Source organism: Geotrypetes seraphini, chromosome 5, assembly GCF_902459505.1.
Source record: "Geotrypetes seraphini chromosome 5, aGeoSer1.1, whole genome shotgun sequence".
Taxonomy (NCBI): Eukaryota; Metazoa; Chordata; class Amphibia; order Gymnophiona; family Dermophiidae; genus Geotrypetes; species Geotrypetes seraphini.
The window spans coordinates 169,024,166-169,039,812 of NC_047088.1; the positions used below are offsets into that span (position 1 = coordinate 169,024,166).

The 15,647-nt window shown below is 38.5% G+C and overlaps 1 protein-coding gene across 2 annotated transcripts in view; it reads right to left on the bottom strand.

Annotated features, from left to right (window-relative positions):
* The window catches only part of CPS1 (carbamoyl-phosphate synthase 1), a 189,317-nt gene that overhangs the window by 18,981 nt on the left and 154,689 nt on the right, over positions 1-15,647 (bottom strand). For both annotated transcript variants that reach the window (XM_033947173.1, XM_033947172.1), the window contains exons 32-34: positions 14,993-15,163; positions 14,298-14,372; positions 7,559-7,657 (exon numbers count right to left, since the gene is read on the bottom strand). In XM_033947173.1, coding sequence (XP_033803064.1) covers positions 7,559-7,657; positions 14,298-14,372; positions 14,993-15,163 — 345 coding nt within the window. The remainder of the gene's footprint in view (positions 1-7,558; positions 7,658-14,297; positions 14,373-14,992; positions 15,164-15,647) is intronic.

Here is a 15,647-nt window from a genome sequence, read left to right on the forward strand (position 1 = left end):
TAAGGAAGTTCTTCTTCACCCAGAGGGTGGTAGAAAACTGGAACGCTCTTCCGGAGGCTGTTATAGGGGAAAATCCCCTCCAGGGATTCAAGACGAAGTTAGACAAGTTCCTGCTGAACTGGAACTTACACAGGTAAGGCTAGTCTCAGTTAGGGCACTGGTCTTTGACCTAAGGGCCGCCGCATGAGCGGACTGCTGGGCACGATGGACCACTGGTCTGACCCAGCAGCGGCAAATCTTATGTTTTTATGTTCTTAAATTGGCTTTGTCTTGGAACCTAAAAATAGGCAGCTTACTACAGAATTAGTCTCCATGTGTTTGGCTATTGCAGTCCCAGGTTTATGAGGGTTAAAAGAAACAGAAAAGCAGATTGGATTGTAAGGGTTTTAGTCTGCTTCAAGCAGAAGGTCGAGGCTATTTTGCAATTCCTGGTGTACAAGATGTGTTCACTTTCACGGGCATAGCCTGGTAATGTAGCAAGGGCAATTGACTGGTTAAAGTAGAAATGTCATACTACCTCAGGCAGGAACTTAAGATTTGTGTGCAGAACATCTTATTGTCAATACTACTACTATTACTTATTTCTATAGCACTACTAGACATATGCAGCACTGTACATTAAATATTCAAGATGCAGTCCCTGCACAGTAGAGCTTACAATCTAATTAAAACAAATAAATAGGACTAGTAGGGGGTTTCTAAGAGAGAGAGATAAAATAAGATGTTAACAAATCATAAAACTTGGGACAGATGATATTTCTAACTTTTGTTTCCCCCGGTATCTCCCATATGTAACCATATAAAGACTTAAATGTAAACCACTTTAATGTAAACCACTTGCATCCCATGTACTGACTAAATGTATCTTTATTGTAAACCGTTTCTATCCCATGTACTGTCAAATGTATCTTTATTGTAAACCACTTCGAACTTTACGGTATAGCGGTTTATAAGAAAGAAATTATTATTATTATTAAAATGTTCTCTCTTTTTGGAACACCCTTGACTCATCCCTAGCCTTGTCCTCTTTTTGAAAGACACACTATGGGAGTTAGACACACTGCCTTATAAAATAGCATTAGATCTGTTTAAGGTAGGTAAATTACTAGGCCTAAAGCTCACTGACTCTATATGTCTGATTCTGACTTCCACTACAAACAAGACATCCAGGTCAATTACTTCACATCACTGGTGGCTCCACTGAGTTAGAACCATGTTGAGGTCCCAAGACACAGCTAAGGCTTAAAGGAAGACTTCAATAGAAGCTAGCCTGGTATAGATCAAACAATTAGAAGCGGTTGAATAAAGGTGGTGGTATGTAGTAGCTGCACCTCTATCCATACAGTAGTTTTCAATATTTATCTGCTAATCCAGTTTCTTGGTTGAACAACTTTTTGTCAAGGATCCAATTTGCAGAGAAGGTAATATCCTCATTTTCTACCATTTCCAATGAGTTTAAAGGTTTAAGTGGCAATGTTTTCTGAGCTGTACTGGGGGGTCCTGTACTCTCATCTTTCTAGTAAAAGAAGGGATGTTCAGACAGATTTGTGTTCAGACTCATTAAATGGAAATGTCAGATAAAGAGGCACCAGTAGTTAGTTATAAGCAAAATAAGAAAGAGATTTACCCCTGATTTTCAGACTCTGCATATGATCAAACATAAGGGAAGTCAGAAATATGGTGGACGAAGACACAGAGTAAATAAGACAGAGATGAATGAATTGCACATATGTATTAAAATGACTGTAGACAAAGCTACAAATGTATATTTTGATCCCTTTTTTTAAGTGTTTCGTAACACTAGGAAAACAGTTTCTGAAATTTTGAAGTTATTGCAATTATCAGTGGATAAAGTTATGCTGGACTGCTGGAATGGTGTATTTTAAAGATAACATCCTGAAAACTCAAGTGGAACCGATACTATCAGAGCAGAATTAAAGAAAGGATAGTAATTGCTGAGGCTGATTTGAGTAAAGTGGTAGATTTAAGGGACAGGAAAAAATAATTGGGCTGAATTTGTAGAAGTTGGTCTTGAGGAAGTGAAATTAGTTTTACAGTTTCTAAATCCTACAGCGTCATTACTAGAACCCCTCTCTGCACAGATAGGAAAAATAGTGTTAAAACCTTGCTTGAAACTGTATAGCCATCTTTGGCTAATTGTTACTTCCCATTTACATTTTAGAAAAGAAAGTGGCAGATGGGCCCTTTCTTTAAAAAATCTTGATTTTATATGAACACTTTGGGCTTCTTTTACTAAGCTGCGATAGCGGTTTTCACTTAGCGCATGCAAAATTGCTGCGTGCGCTAGGCGCTAACACCAGCATTGAGCTGGCGTTAGTTCTAGCCGCGTAGCGCGGGTTTAGCGCGCGCTAAAATTCTGCGAACGCTAAAAACGCTATCACAGCTCAGTAAAAGGAACCCTTTATTTTAATTTTTTTTTACATTACATTACATTACATTTGTGATTTCTATTCCGCCTGTGCCTTGCGGTTCTAAGCGGATTACAGTTAAAACAGATCAGGACATTACCGAGAGAATTACATTACAACGATTTAAGTAAATTACATGTTGTGGTATAGAAATACAAATATAAGATTTCTATATTTATCGATATTTTTTATTTATCGATATTTCTATATTTATCTGGATTTATCGATAGAATAACTTGACAGGGTTCAAATAGTTACAAGGTTCAGTGGGGAAAACAATATAGGCAACTGAAGAAAGATACCTAACTTTGAAGGAATCAGTTAAGTGGATACCTAAGGGAGATGCTTATTTAGGTGAAGGTTAAATGGATACCTAAGGGAGATGCTTATTTAGGTGAAGGTTAAATGGATACCTAAGGGAGATGCTTATTTAGGAGTTTGGATATTTTTCGTAAATGAGGTTCAAGGGGATGACTAGTGTGTTATTTGCTGGGGAGAGTGCATGTGCGATTGGGGAGGGGAATATTAAGTAAGGACGTGTTTTTTGAAAAGAAAGACGTGGTTTTTTTTAGAATTCTTTATTCATTTTGAAACTTTAAATAGTGCACACATGAATACATTACAGAATATATTAGAAAAATAGCACTTACAGCTTTCAATAAAATATATAAATAACATTTTCACACCCTCCCTCTTATTCCAATAAAATCAACAAAACAATCCCAATATAATATCTCCCTCCCTCCCTGGATGTGTATATTCTAAATACCCAACAATTGCACTCAACCATAATTAAATTAAAAGTATTTCCCCACCCTTGACGTGTATGTTCAAAGGGCAAAATCCATAATCACTCCTTACAGAATTTTGTCAATGGCTCCCAAACATCCTTAAATTTCCTATAATGTCCCTGCTGTATGGCAATCATACGTTCCATTTTAAAAATGTGGCATAAAGATATGAACACTTTAAATAACTATTATCCAGTGACTAATATCCCAGGTTGGGGAAAGTTCAGAAGGTAATCTTCAGCTATTTTTACGTTTTTTGCTAGGAACTGATATTTTGAATATATTAGACAACCTGGTTTCCACAAATCTACAGTATAGTAATGAAATGGTTGATTTTAGAAAAATTTGGTGATGGATTCAAATGCAGCCCTGGTTTTGTTAGATTTTAGGGATGTGTTTGATACACATATGCAGGTTTCTTAAACACAACTCAGGTGAAATTGAGAGGAAAAGACCGCAGATGCCTGCGCTAATATAGAATAGAAATTCCAAAATAGCTTTTGCAGGTTCAGGTTATCTTTCATTGGCCAAAAATCTCTCAAATGCTGATCCAAATATACTCATTTATGCAACTTTATAAATTGCTTATTATATCAAGTACTGGTCAGCATCACATAAATAAACAAAATAATGCACTTATCTCGGTGCTTATCAGATATTGTTTACGCACTTTTTCTCTCCATTGCAGTCTTCAAAAGACCCCTGAGGAAGCCAAGAGAGTTGGCAAAACGGGTCCCGTCAGGCTTAAACAATATTACATTACATTACATTACATTACTGATTTCTATTCCGCCTCAACCTTGCAGTTCTGGGCGGATTACAAAAGAGACATCTGGACATTTCCAGGATGATTACAAAGAGACTTTTGGACTTTTCCAGAAGAGTTACAAGAAGAAGAACATTTCCAGAGGAGTTACAAGAAGAATGGTGTAGTATAGTTTAGGGAATGGGATACGGCAAGGAGGATTGGGCTATTCCAGTGGATATACAATTCAGGATGCTGTACAGATAGGATATAGTGCAGTTTCAATATCTGATAAGCACCGAGATAAGTGCATTATTTTGTTTATTTATGGGATGGTGACCAGTACTTGATATAAGGAGAAATTTCTGGGCCAATGATTTATATAAAAAGAATGTTTCTGTAGGATGGGCACTGGAATACAATCTGCTTGGACTCAGTCAAAGCACCATCCCAGATTTAGGCTGGGGAGCTGGTTGGAGCTTGTGGGCTTTCTGCTGATTGAGGCAAGAAAGAGTTCCTTTTGGTTGCTGACAAAAAATAATCCCTTTTTGGTAGATGAAAGTATGTTCTCACATTTTCCTAGACCAGGGAACTCCGGTCCTCGAGAGCTGTATTCTAATCGGGTTTTCAGGATTTCCCCAATGAATATGTATTGAAAGCAGTGCATGAAGGGGCACATATATTCTTTGTAAGTTTTTCTATTCCTGCTTGTGTAAAAGGAACTGCTGAAACTGTTATCATTTTGCCAAGAAACCACAAGGTCTTTTCTTTTTGTGTTCTGAGCTCTGTGTCCCCATTTTGTTCTGTAGTTGACTTGTTTTGATAAGAAACATTTGTTAAAAAAGAAACATTGCTAGACCTTAGACAAGACAGTATTATATGCCATAGTTTCTTCCCCCCCCCCCCCTCCTTATGTTTGCTACCTTTTTCTAGTTGCTTTTATGTATCCTATTACCAAATATGGTCTTTCCTACAGTCATATGCTAAAAAAACTGACCCATGTGAAATGCTATATATATGTTACAGTACTCTGAATAAAGGAGATATCCCTTGGCATATTTGCATGTGCGTTTGTGTGTGTGTGTGTTTTCTTTCTAAAGAGGTGTCCTCGGATGCATCTGTAGTGAGGACAGCAGAACGAGGCTAATACAAATTGGGACCTCATGCATATTTATTGGGGAAATCCTGAAAACCCGACTGAAATACGGCTCTCGAGGAGCGGAGTTCCCTACCCCTGTCCTAGACATTTCTTCTGCAGGAAGTGTTTATAGAGAATACTGCTGCTTAATTTGTGAACCAGAGAGAGTACTAAAGGTGTTACTCTAGAGCAGTGGTAGGCAATTCCAGTCCTCGAGAGCCGGAGCCTGGCCAGGTATTCAGGATATGCACAATAAATATGCATCTCAAGGAGGCAGTGCATGCAAATCCATTTCATACATATTCATTGTGGATATCCTGAAAACCTGACCTGGCTCCAGCTCTCAAGGACCGGAATTGCCTTCCGCTGCTCTAGAGAAAAGTGCACTGTTTGTTTTTATGCTGTTTGTTTTACCTCTCTAGTTTTGCCTCTGCAATGAATTGAAAACCAAGGGACACAGATTCAAACTTCAATAGGTTTCAAGCATCTTATACAAGTATTTAGGTACAGTAGTTATTTGCTGTTTCTGGAAGGCTCAGAATTGTTAACAAACAACAACAAGAAAACGCTGAAGTGGGATTTGAACCTAAGTCCTTTGGTTCATAGTAGTGCTGCCCAATTTAGGGAAGATTTTTTGATTTGATTCGATTTGTCCTACTGAATTGATTTTTCAATTTGATTTGATTCGCTTTTCCTGCCCAATTGGGCTTTTTTTTTTTTTTTTTTCAAACGACCTGACAGGTTAATTTTGTACTCAACAAAAACAAAGGGAGAACACTCACAATAAATGAGTGCACCTTTTAAACTAACAAGCGGAGCTCAGAACCATAGCTGGGGTAGAAATCACAAACAGGGACAAGCCCTCAAATGTGTTTCCATAATGTCTATCATTGCTCTATCTAAAGTTAGTTAGAAGGTTTTTCATATAGTTTCAAAATGAGCTTGACTACTCAAAAGTCCATTTCAAATACAAGAAAAAAAATTTTTTAAGTTTTTTTTTAAAATTGACTTGAATACTAATCTTGAACGTATCTGAAGTTGTCTCATTACAGCGGGTTCTGACGCGTTTCGCCAGAACGGCTTCCTCAGAGAACCCACTCCTGAATGCCATCCAACTAACTTTAGATGGAGCAATGATAGACACTCCTGAATGCCTAACTAACTTTAGATGGAGCAATGATAGACATTATGGAAACACATTTAAGGGCTTTTCCCTGTTTGTGATTTCTACACCATCTATGGTTCTGAGCTCCGCTTGTTAGTTTAAAAGGTGCATTCATTTATTGTGAGTGTTCCCCCTTCGTTTTTGTTGAGTGGATCATACTTTTGGGACACTACTAGTTTGATTTAATCTCTCATTGCCCAGTAGCGTGTTAGAGGTTTATTTTGTAGCCTTTCCACTCACCACACCCTGCTTGTCCATCTGGCACTGTGGTGTAAACAAAATAAACAAAAAAGACTTTTCCTCTCTCTGTTAGGTCTTAGCTCACGCTCGCTAACACCAGCTCTGGCATGATACACATTTCATATTTGACATATTGTAATCATAAAATAGAAAATAAAATTATTTTTCTACCTTCCGCTGCCATATCCAACAATAGTTTCTTTCCCTCTGTCTACCATCTCTCTCTCCCTCCCCTCCCCCCCTGACTTGTGCACTGGGTCAACCTCACTATTCCCTTCCATGCAGCACCTTTCCCTTCCCTTCTGGTTGGTTTTTCCTGTGGAATACTTTGATGAACTCTTTTGCTGCGGTTTGACAATGCAACACCAACAGAGGAGAACCTTCATATGCATAGTATTCCAATTTAGAAACTTCTGAGTTTTGTTGATTTTTCTCTAAGAGTGGCTCCATCATATGATATTGTCCCTGTGTAAGAACTGCATCTTTAGTTTGTCCTTGGAGAACAAACCGAAGACCAGATGTGAAGAAGGAAACCACCAGATCAAAAATCACAACCTAGAGTTCCAATTTGAAGTGCACAGTACATTATCATAGTGCCACCAAATATGTCAATAAATCCAAGCAAAAAGACATGATTAAATAAACTACATCAGTCCACTGAAGGATGGAATAAGACATTTGTTGTCTCGAACCTTACCTCTGAGATTGCATTCATGCCTATATTTGCTCATTTTACTATTATTATACTGTCAACAAATTTGTAAGTTTTATGTCACGCTGTACCGGTTGTACAAACCTTGGGTGAATCTTTTCATAAGGCAATAAATTACATTACATTGTACTTATAGATGACATAGCCATTAGTTCAATGCGGTTTACAAAAGATTACTAACAATGGTCACAATGGGAGAAATAAACTAAGTTAAGTAGTCAGATATTTTGTAAAATATCACAATAAATAAATATGATACTTATCAGACTAACTTGCAATATTCTTTGGACCTGTTTTTCTAGAGTTTTCCTTCATTTTTTTTTAAGCAAGAAAGGTACCTGGATTCCAATGAGAACTCCTTTCTGTGGTGGTTTAAATCCAGTGGAAAGCATTGCTTTCAAGAAGGCTGTGTGGATATTCTCTCCAAAACAGGCTACCTATTTGGACCATAAAGAAAGAAAGACCGATTCTGAGAATTCTTGTGCTAATGTTATTTCACTAGAGTGGCATCATGGACCTAATATTCAGAATCACTTATACTTTCTGCACTGGTGCTGAACATGTATACTGTATATACGTATATATATATATTTTTTTTAGTTCAGCTACAGTAGGAAGGTACTTCAATAAATGTGTGGCTTTATACTGGCATTTAGAGGGTAATTGATTGGCAAATATTTTTGCTCTTTCAAAAAGTACAAAGACTAGGGGCTCCTTTTACTAAGCCGAGCTAGCGGTTTTGGCGCGCGCATAGCACGTGCTGCAATGCCGTGCACACTAGACGCTAACGCCTCCATTGAGTTGGTGTTAGATTTTGGCACACAGTGCGGGGTTAGCGCACACGGCAATGTAGCGCACGCTACAAATGCTAGCGCACCTTAGTAAAAGGAGCCCTAGGAGAAAGTTCCATGGTAAATTACATGATAATATTTTTTAAACGCGCAGGTTTAAATATTTTTTCACTCAATGGATTGTTAAGCTCTGGAACTTGTTGCCAGAGGATGTAGTAACTGCGGTTAGTGCATCTGAATTTTTTAAAAAAAAGGTTTGGACAAGTTCCTGGAGGAAAAGTCCATATCTGCTATTGAGACTTATGGGAGAAGCCACTGCTGTCCCTGGGATTGGTAGCATGGAATGTTGCTGCCAGATACTTGTGACTTGGATTGGCCACTGTTGGAACCACTACTACTATTATTTATTTTTATAGCGCCACCAGATGTGCATAGCGCTGTATAGAGTCACAAAGAGGAAGAAAATAGTCCCTGCTCGAAAGAGCTTACAATCTAAACAGCCAAGACAAACAGGATGTCATGGATACAATTAGGGGAACGGTTAATCAGCTGGCTGGGTTGGAGGGCAGAGGAGTAAGGTTAAGGATTGAAGGCTATATCAAAAAGGTGGGTTTTCACACTAGGCTAGATGGACCATTGGTCTGACCCAGTATGGCTATTCTTATGTACTAGTTGCCCCTTTATAGAATTGCCCTCATATAAAGTAATTTTATAAAAGGAATGCCTACTGAAGGCATTTTTCATGGTCCCAATCGCAAACATATTCTACAGAAATAAGTAAACTCCTACTTTTCTTTATAAAATACTGGTACAAATGGCTACAAACATGCTTACTTTTAAGGCACACTTACTGTAACCCTATAGATGATGTAAACACTGGTGAGCTGGAATGCACTTTAATTATAGTATTCTAGAATTTATGTATGTAAATGTGCATGCTTCCCAAACTTTGCCCATGTGCTCAACTACTGATGTGCTATCAAATCATGGTATATAATTTCCACTAGTTGTATTCTCTAAGAGTTAAATTATGTTGTAAAGCAAAGTTGTGTACTTGTGTACAAGTTTTTTTTCTTTAGACGACAGGGAAACATAATCACACTTTTCCTCCCTGTCACCCCTTCCTCTCCCCACCATACACATAACCCCCCTCCCAAAAAAAACAAAAAAAATACCTCTGAAATGGCTGAAATCTGACTGGTCAATGTGGTAAATCACGCTTGTTTATACAAGTCCAGGGCTGGACTGACTCATCATGGGTTGACCATATGCAATTGAAGAAGGGGGATGGGGAGGAAGACATCTCTAGTTAACTGACCATGCTTTCCTGCCATGATGATTGGTTAGCATCTCATGCACATGTTTTCTTTCAAATACTTGTTTACCAATAGTGGAACTGTACAAAGACAACAAGGAAATAAAAACCCCACGGAGAGCAAGTAAGCACAGAAAAAGTGGGGATCAAACAGTGCACATCAACTGGGAATTATTAATGGGGTTGAGTCTTAATGATAAAAAAATTGTATTTTATTGATATAAAAGGACCAACATGCACAAATACAGGATGTCCGGGGCGGTACTTGGAAAGAGACTTGGGAGTTATGATCGACAAGTTGATGAAGCCGTCTTAACAATGCACTGCGGCGGCAAAAGGGGCAAACAGAATGCTAGGAATGTTAAAGAAGGGGATCCCGAACAGATCAGTGAAGGTTATCTTGCCGCTGTACCGGGCCATGATGCGCCCTCACCTGGAGTACTACGTCTAGCACTGGTCGCCGTACATGAAGGACACAGTACTACTTGAAAGGGTCCAGAGAAGAGCGTCTAAAATGGTTAAGGGGCTGGAGGAGTTGCCGTACAGTGAGAGATTGGAGAAACTTGACCTCTTCTCCCTTGAAAAAAGGAGACTGAGAAGAGACATGATTGAAACATTCAAAATATTGAAGGGAATAGTCTTAGTATATAAAGACAGACTGTTCACAATCTCCAAGGTAGGGAGAACGAGAAGGCACTCTCTAAAGTTGAAAGGGGATAGATTCCTTACAAGAAAGTTCTTCTTCACCCAGAGAATGGTAGAAAACTAGAATGCTCTTCCGGAGTCTGTTATAGGGGAAAACACCCTCCAGCGATTCAAGACAAAGTTGGACAAGATCCTGCTAAACTGGAACGTAAGCAGGTGAGGCTGGACTCATTTAGAGCACTGGTCTTTGACCTGGGGGCCGCCGCGTGAGCAGACTGCTGGGCAGGATGGACCACTGGTCTGACCTAGCAGCGGCAATTCTTATGTTCTTATGTTATGTTCATGGTCCACGTTTCAACTTAAAAAGCCTGTATCAGGGGTACATGTATTTTTTGTGCCGGAAATTGTCAGCGTTGATGGATCACCATTGCCTTATACTAAAATGTATTCATGAAAATTGTGAGAAACATGTTTATGCACAAGGTAGTGCCGATTCATCAACGCTGACAATTTCCAGCACAAACAACACATGTACCCTTGATGCAGGCTTTTTAAAGTTGAAACACGGACTGTGTTGGGTCCTTTTACATGAATATAATATATTTTTTCCCATCAAGACTCAACCCCATTACTAATTCCAGGTTGATATGAACTGTTCCATCCTTACGTTTTTCTATGTTTACCAATAATGGACTCATAGGGACTCTCAAGGTAGGTGGATTGCCAAAACATGGACCGTGTCAAGTTTTGGCTGTCCATTATATTGGATTTCTTTGAATTGGAAGTTTGACTGGGATACCTCAATCAGGCATTGTGACAATAAATCTTGTGTCTACCCAGATACTGGACCATTTTTCCCACTGATTTTCTCCTTTGTGGGATTATTTGAATAAAATACTTTTTTTTTTTTTTGTAAGGTTAGCTGCACACATAACTGCGAATTGGTACTAATTAGTGCCTATTAATACTCTATAGTTCCAATTGCTGTTTATCATACCAAGCGGCATTTTGGGGTAAGGACCTGGAACATCTGATCAAGCTTTCTAATTCATATGTGGAATTTAGGAGTCATCTAAAGACACATTTGTTCTTGAAATATCTGGGTAATTAGTTTGCTTATTACCTTCTTATTTGGTATTTTATTTGAAATTGTTCACTTCATTAAAATTTACCAGAAATTCAGGTATGTTCCTCTTCCCTACCCCAAGAGCCTGCCGTTACAAGACTTTTTTTGGACAGGACATTAGAATATCAGGCAGGGAAGATGAACTCCTGGACTATTCCGTTGACTGTTCAAGCCAATTCTTATCCTATATTTAGGAAATTATTGAAAACATATCTATTCGATAAACAAGATTGTTGAGATTTTAATGATGTGTTCTTTTTAGGTTCCGCATTTCAAATGTACTTTTTATTATGTTTTATATTTTAAATGTATTTTTATCTGATTATGTATTTAACGATGTAGTTGTTTTTCCAAAATTGTATTACTAACTGAAATGTTCAGTCTTACTGTTGTGAACCACCCAGAACTGCTGGTGGGGCGGTATATAAGAAAATAAATAATAATTATTATTATTATTACTGTAAACTTAGGGTTCCTTTTACAAAGGTGCGCTAGCGGTTTTAGCGCACGCAAAGGATTAGTGCGCGCTAGCTGAAAAAATACCGCCTGCTTAAAAGGAGGTGGTAGTGGCTAGCACGTGTGGCATTTTAGCATGCGCTAAGCGCCTGCTAAAACCACTAGCGCACCTTTGTAAAAGGAGTCCTTAGTAATCTATTTCGATTCGTATAATTTTATTCTAATCATTTTATTTCTATCTCTTATTCTATTGTATTTTTAATCTTTTGTAAACCACACAGAACTTCACGGTACTGCGGTTTATAAGTTGTTGTTATTATTATGATTATTATTATTAATGCAATAACGAGCTCGTTATTATATTAAGTTGAACGTGCAACTGGCCTTATTCTAAAACTTGCCCACTCAACTTTGCTAATTTAGGCATCCAACTTTATAAAATTTGAGGGATATTATGTAAGGTTGGTAAACTAGGCCATGTCTCTTCTGTTGCTACTCCTTTGCTTGTTTTCTTCTTTTTCTTTTTTCCACCCCACCCCAGTTTTTTAGATTGTTCAAATAGCTTCACAAACATGTGGACTTTGTGGAATATCGTTAACAATATTCACTAAATGATCATTTTAGTTTTCATTATCCAACAATGGGTGCTTCATATAATTTACTAACACAAAAGCAAGAAAAGCTTTTAAGAAACTAATGCTTTCAGTAAGAAACAAATTGTAGGCTCCCACAGAACCATACCTGGGACACAGGAGTAGAGTGACATCCAGTGGGCACAACATATTATATTGTTTAGAGTATTTCTTGACACTTATCAAGTATCTCATGTTCTTTCTCTGGGTTATTCAGGCTAGGGACAGGAGAGATCTTTTTGCCCAGTTTTAGAATGCTATAGACCAGGCCTGCACAACTCAAAAATGATCTGGGGCCGAAACGAAGTTGGAAAATGTAGCGAGGGCCGCAGGTAGTGGCCATGGCTCGAAGCACCCAGAAGTGTGCGGATGTTGCCGTGATGACATCATGCACATGTGTGACATCATCACGTCGACATCATCACGTCTGCGCATGCGCAGAGGCCTTCCAGACAGGCTCTGAGACGTCAGTAGGGGGTGTCAGCAGAGAAGGAGGTGGAAGAAAAGGAGAGGCACTGGCGCCGGCTGATTGCCTACAGCAGTGTTTCTCAACTACTTCAAGCTAAGTACCCTCAACCCTCAACCAAGCTCTGCCCCAGATCCGGCTCCCTTTACTAATGGTAATGCAATTTTTTCCTTTCATTTTTCATATACACACAATACGTACACACAACAGATATAAATTCTCAAAACTGACACATTTCAACCACTAAATTGAAAATAAAATAATTTTTCCAACCTTTGTTGTCTGGTGATTTAATTAGTTTCTGGTTGGACTTCATGCTGACTGCGCAACCAACATTTCTTTCACAATCCAGGCTCATGTTTTTGGGATCTGTTTCCCACAGATTATTTTAAGTAAATCATTCCATAGATAAGGAGCCAACCAAAGGAAGGTCCTTTTATGGCTCCGTTCTCTTGATGATCTATAAAAATGTGGTATGCCCATTCTTTGGTCCTGCAATGATCTTAATACTCTGCTCAGGGTGTACGGGACAGCTAATGAGTATAGATAAGGCCGCTCCTTTTGATAATATGCAGTGTGTGGTAACTTTAAAATTTTAAATCTAATTCTATAAACAAATCAATAACCAACTATAAGGTTTGTATAAAGGGATTAAGGCTCATGTTCTATAAATGGTGCCTTAACCTAGGTGCTAGTAGGGGCCTAAGCTAAGTATAAAACACCATTTAAAAGACCTTTTTAAAAGAATTTTCAAGGTGCCTAATGGCTCCCAAAAAATGGCACTAGAGTGGCGCCTATGGAGATGCTGTGCAACGCCTAATGCCAGAAGTGGCATTAGGGCACCATAAAGTGCCTCCGTCAAAGGTAGGCACTGGAAACGTAGGCCTTGAAATCCCTGACCTATATTTTCAGTGCCTACCTTTCCCAAAGGCACGATTCTTTAAACGGCACTGTCACATGATTGACACATGATCGGCGACCACTTATAAGGAGGTCGCCGTTTAGACAATCTGGGTCTAAATGATCATATTTGTTATGATTATCTACCTTATAATCTAATAGCAGTACGCTGTAGCATTTCCAATCATTTTAAGTTAGATTGGTCCATTCCTGCATAGCTCATAGTACTATAATCTAATCGTGAAATTATGAGTACATGAACCAGTGTAAATAAAGTTGGTTCATCAAAACAATGCTATACTGATTTTAATTGTCTAAGGCAGGGGTGTCCAATGTCGGTCCTCGAGGGCCGCAATCCAGTCGGGTTTTCAGGATTTCCCCAATGAATATGAATGAGATCTATTTGCATGCACTGCTTTCATTGTATGCTAATAGATCTCATACATATTCATTGGGGAAATCCTGAAAACCCGACTGGATTGCGGCCCTCGAGGACCGACATTGGACACCCCTGGTCTAAGGATATAAAAGCCCTTTCTTATTATGCTAGAGATCAGCTCATTAAAATTTAGGTTAGGATCTATAATGATACCTAGATATTTAAAGCTGCTCACTGGAGTCATGATTTTATCAAACAGAACATTACGTGGCTATAGCCAACCTGTAATCCAGTTTATCTAGCTTTGGGCATGAAAAGGCAGTTAATAAATCCAAATAAATAAATAAAATGTTATAAAACCAGTTACCTCTCCAGTAGAAGCCATTTCACATCGCAGAACAGGATCAGCCCCTCTTAGTCTGGGCCACGAGAACATTGGAGCCTGGTGGGGGAAAAAATAAATAAAAGGTGAAATCTTCCTCAGAAGAGAGAACTCAAGGACAAGAAGGCAGGGGCGTAGTTGTACAGGAAATAAGAAAATATTTCTTTACTGAGAGGGCGGTTGATGCCTGGTACATCCTATGAGCAGAAGTAGTGACAGCCAAAATCATAACAGAATTTAAAAATATTTGGAAAAAGCACCAAACAGAGTGGTAATGGGTGATGGGAGGTAGCAAGTAGAAGATATAGGAAAATTGTGAAGGGCAGTAGTGCTGCCCGATTCAGGGGAAGAAAATATTGATTCAATTCAAATATAGCTTACAGGATCCTGGGTAATTGCCGAGAGCTCAGTCAAATTTGCTGCATTTAACTACTGTTCAAGTTCAACTTTGGGATATATAGCCTTCATTTTCTAATGCGGCATTTAATTGATATTGATACTTCTCTAACATGATGTCTGGATTAAGACTTTCAAGTTAAGGGCTTCTTTCATCTATACTGTATCTTGGTAATATGAAGGAATCTAAGAACTCAGAAAACTGTAATATTTCCCTTCCTTTCTGAGGACTCCTTTCTTACTTCCTCTTCAGTGCACTATTTTCTTATTTGACTCTTCCATACCTTAATCCCCACATAGTCTGCAGGAATGATGGGGCTTTCCAGTGTGGGGAGCTGTGTCTCGTCTATCTTCTCTCCAACCATCACCTTGGTGGCCACATCAATGAAGTCCACCCCCAGAGTCTTAGATGCAAAAGGGAATGATCGCGAAGCTCGAAGGTTACACTCAATCACCTAAGAAGAGCAATGAGTATTTTATTTTATAAATAATCACATAACTATCACCATCATAACGAAAGTCTCCATCAAACAGCTAACAAAAATGGATTCATATACTGAGTGTACTAATGTCAACACAGAACAATCTTGTGTGAGCTTTTAGTTTAAACACATTGACAAAGCTTCAGACCATTTTAGCTTTAAATGTTTTTTAATCCAGAATGCAAACATACACCCCCTAATCTTTAATTAGTTCATAATATGCATGTATTTTTTTAGTACAGTCTCAATGTAAATGAGGGATAGCAAGAGTCAAAAAGTATTACCTACATAAGAGCAATTTGTAGTGTTTTAGAGATAGCTGTCAAAAATTGTATAACTACCTTATTCGGTGCATCCTCGAAACTAAGAAAAAATTTGTATTATGAAAAAAAGGCTAAAGATTATCATGGCAATTCTTTAAACTGGCACCTCAGTTAGACGTTCTAATGCCATTGGC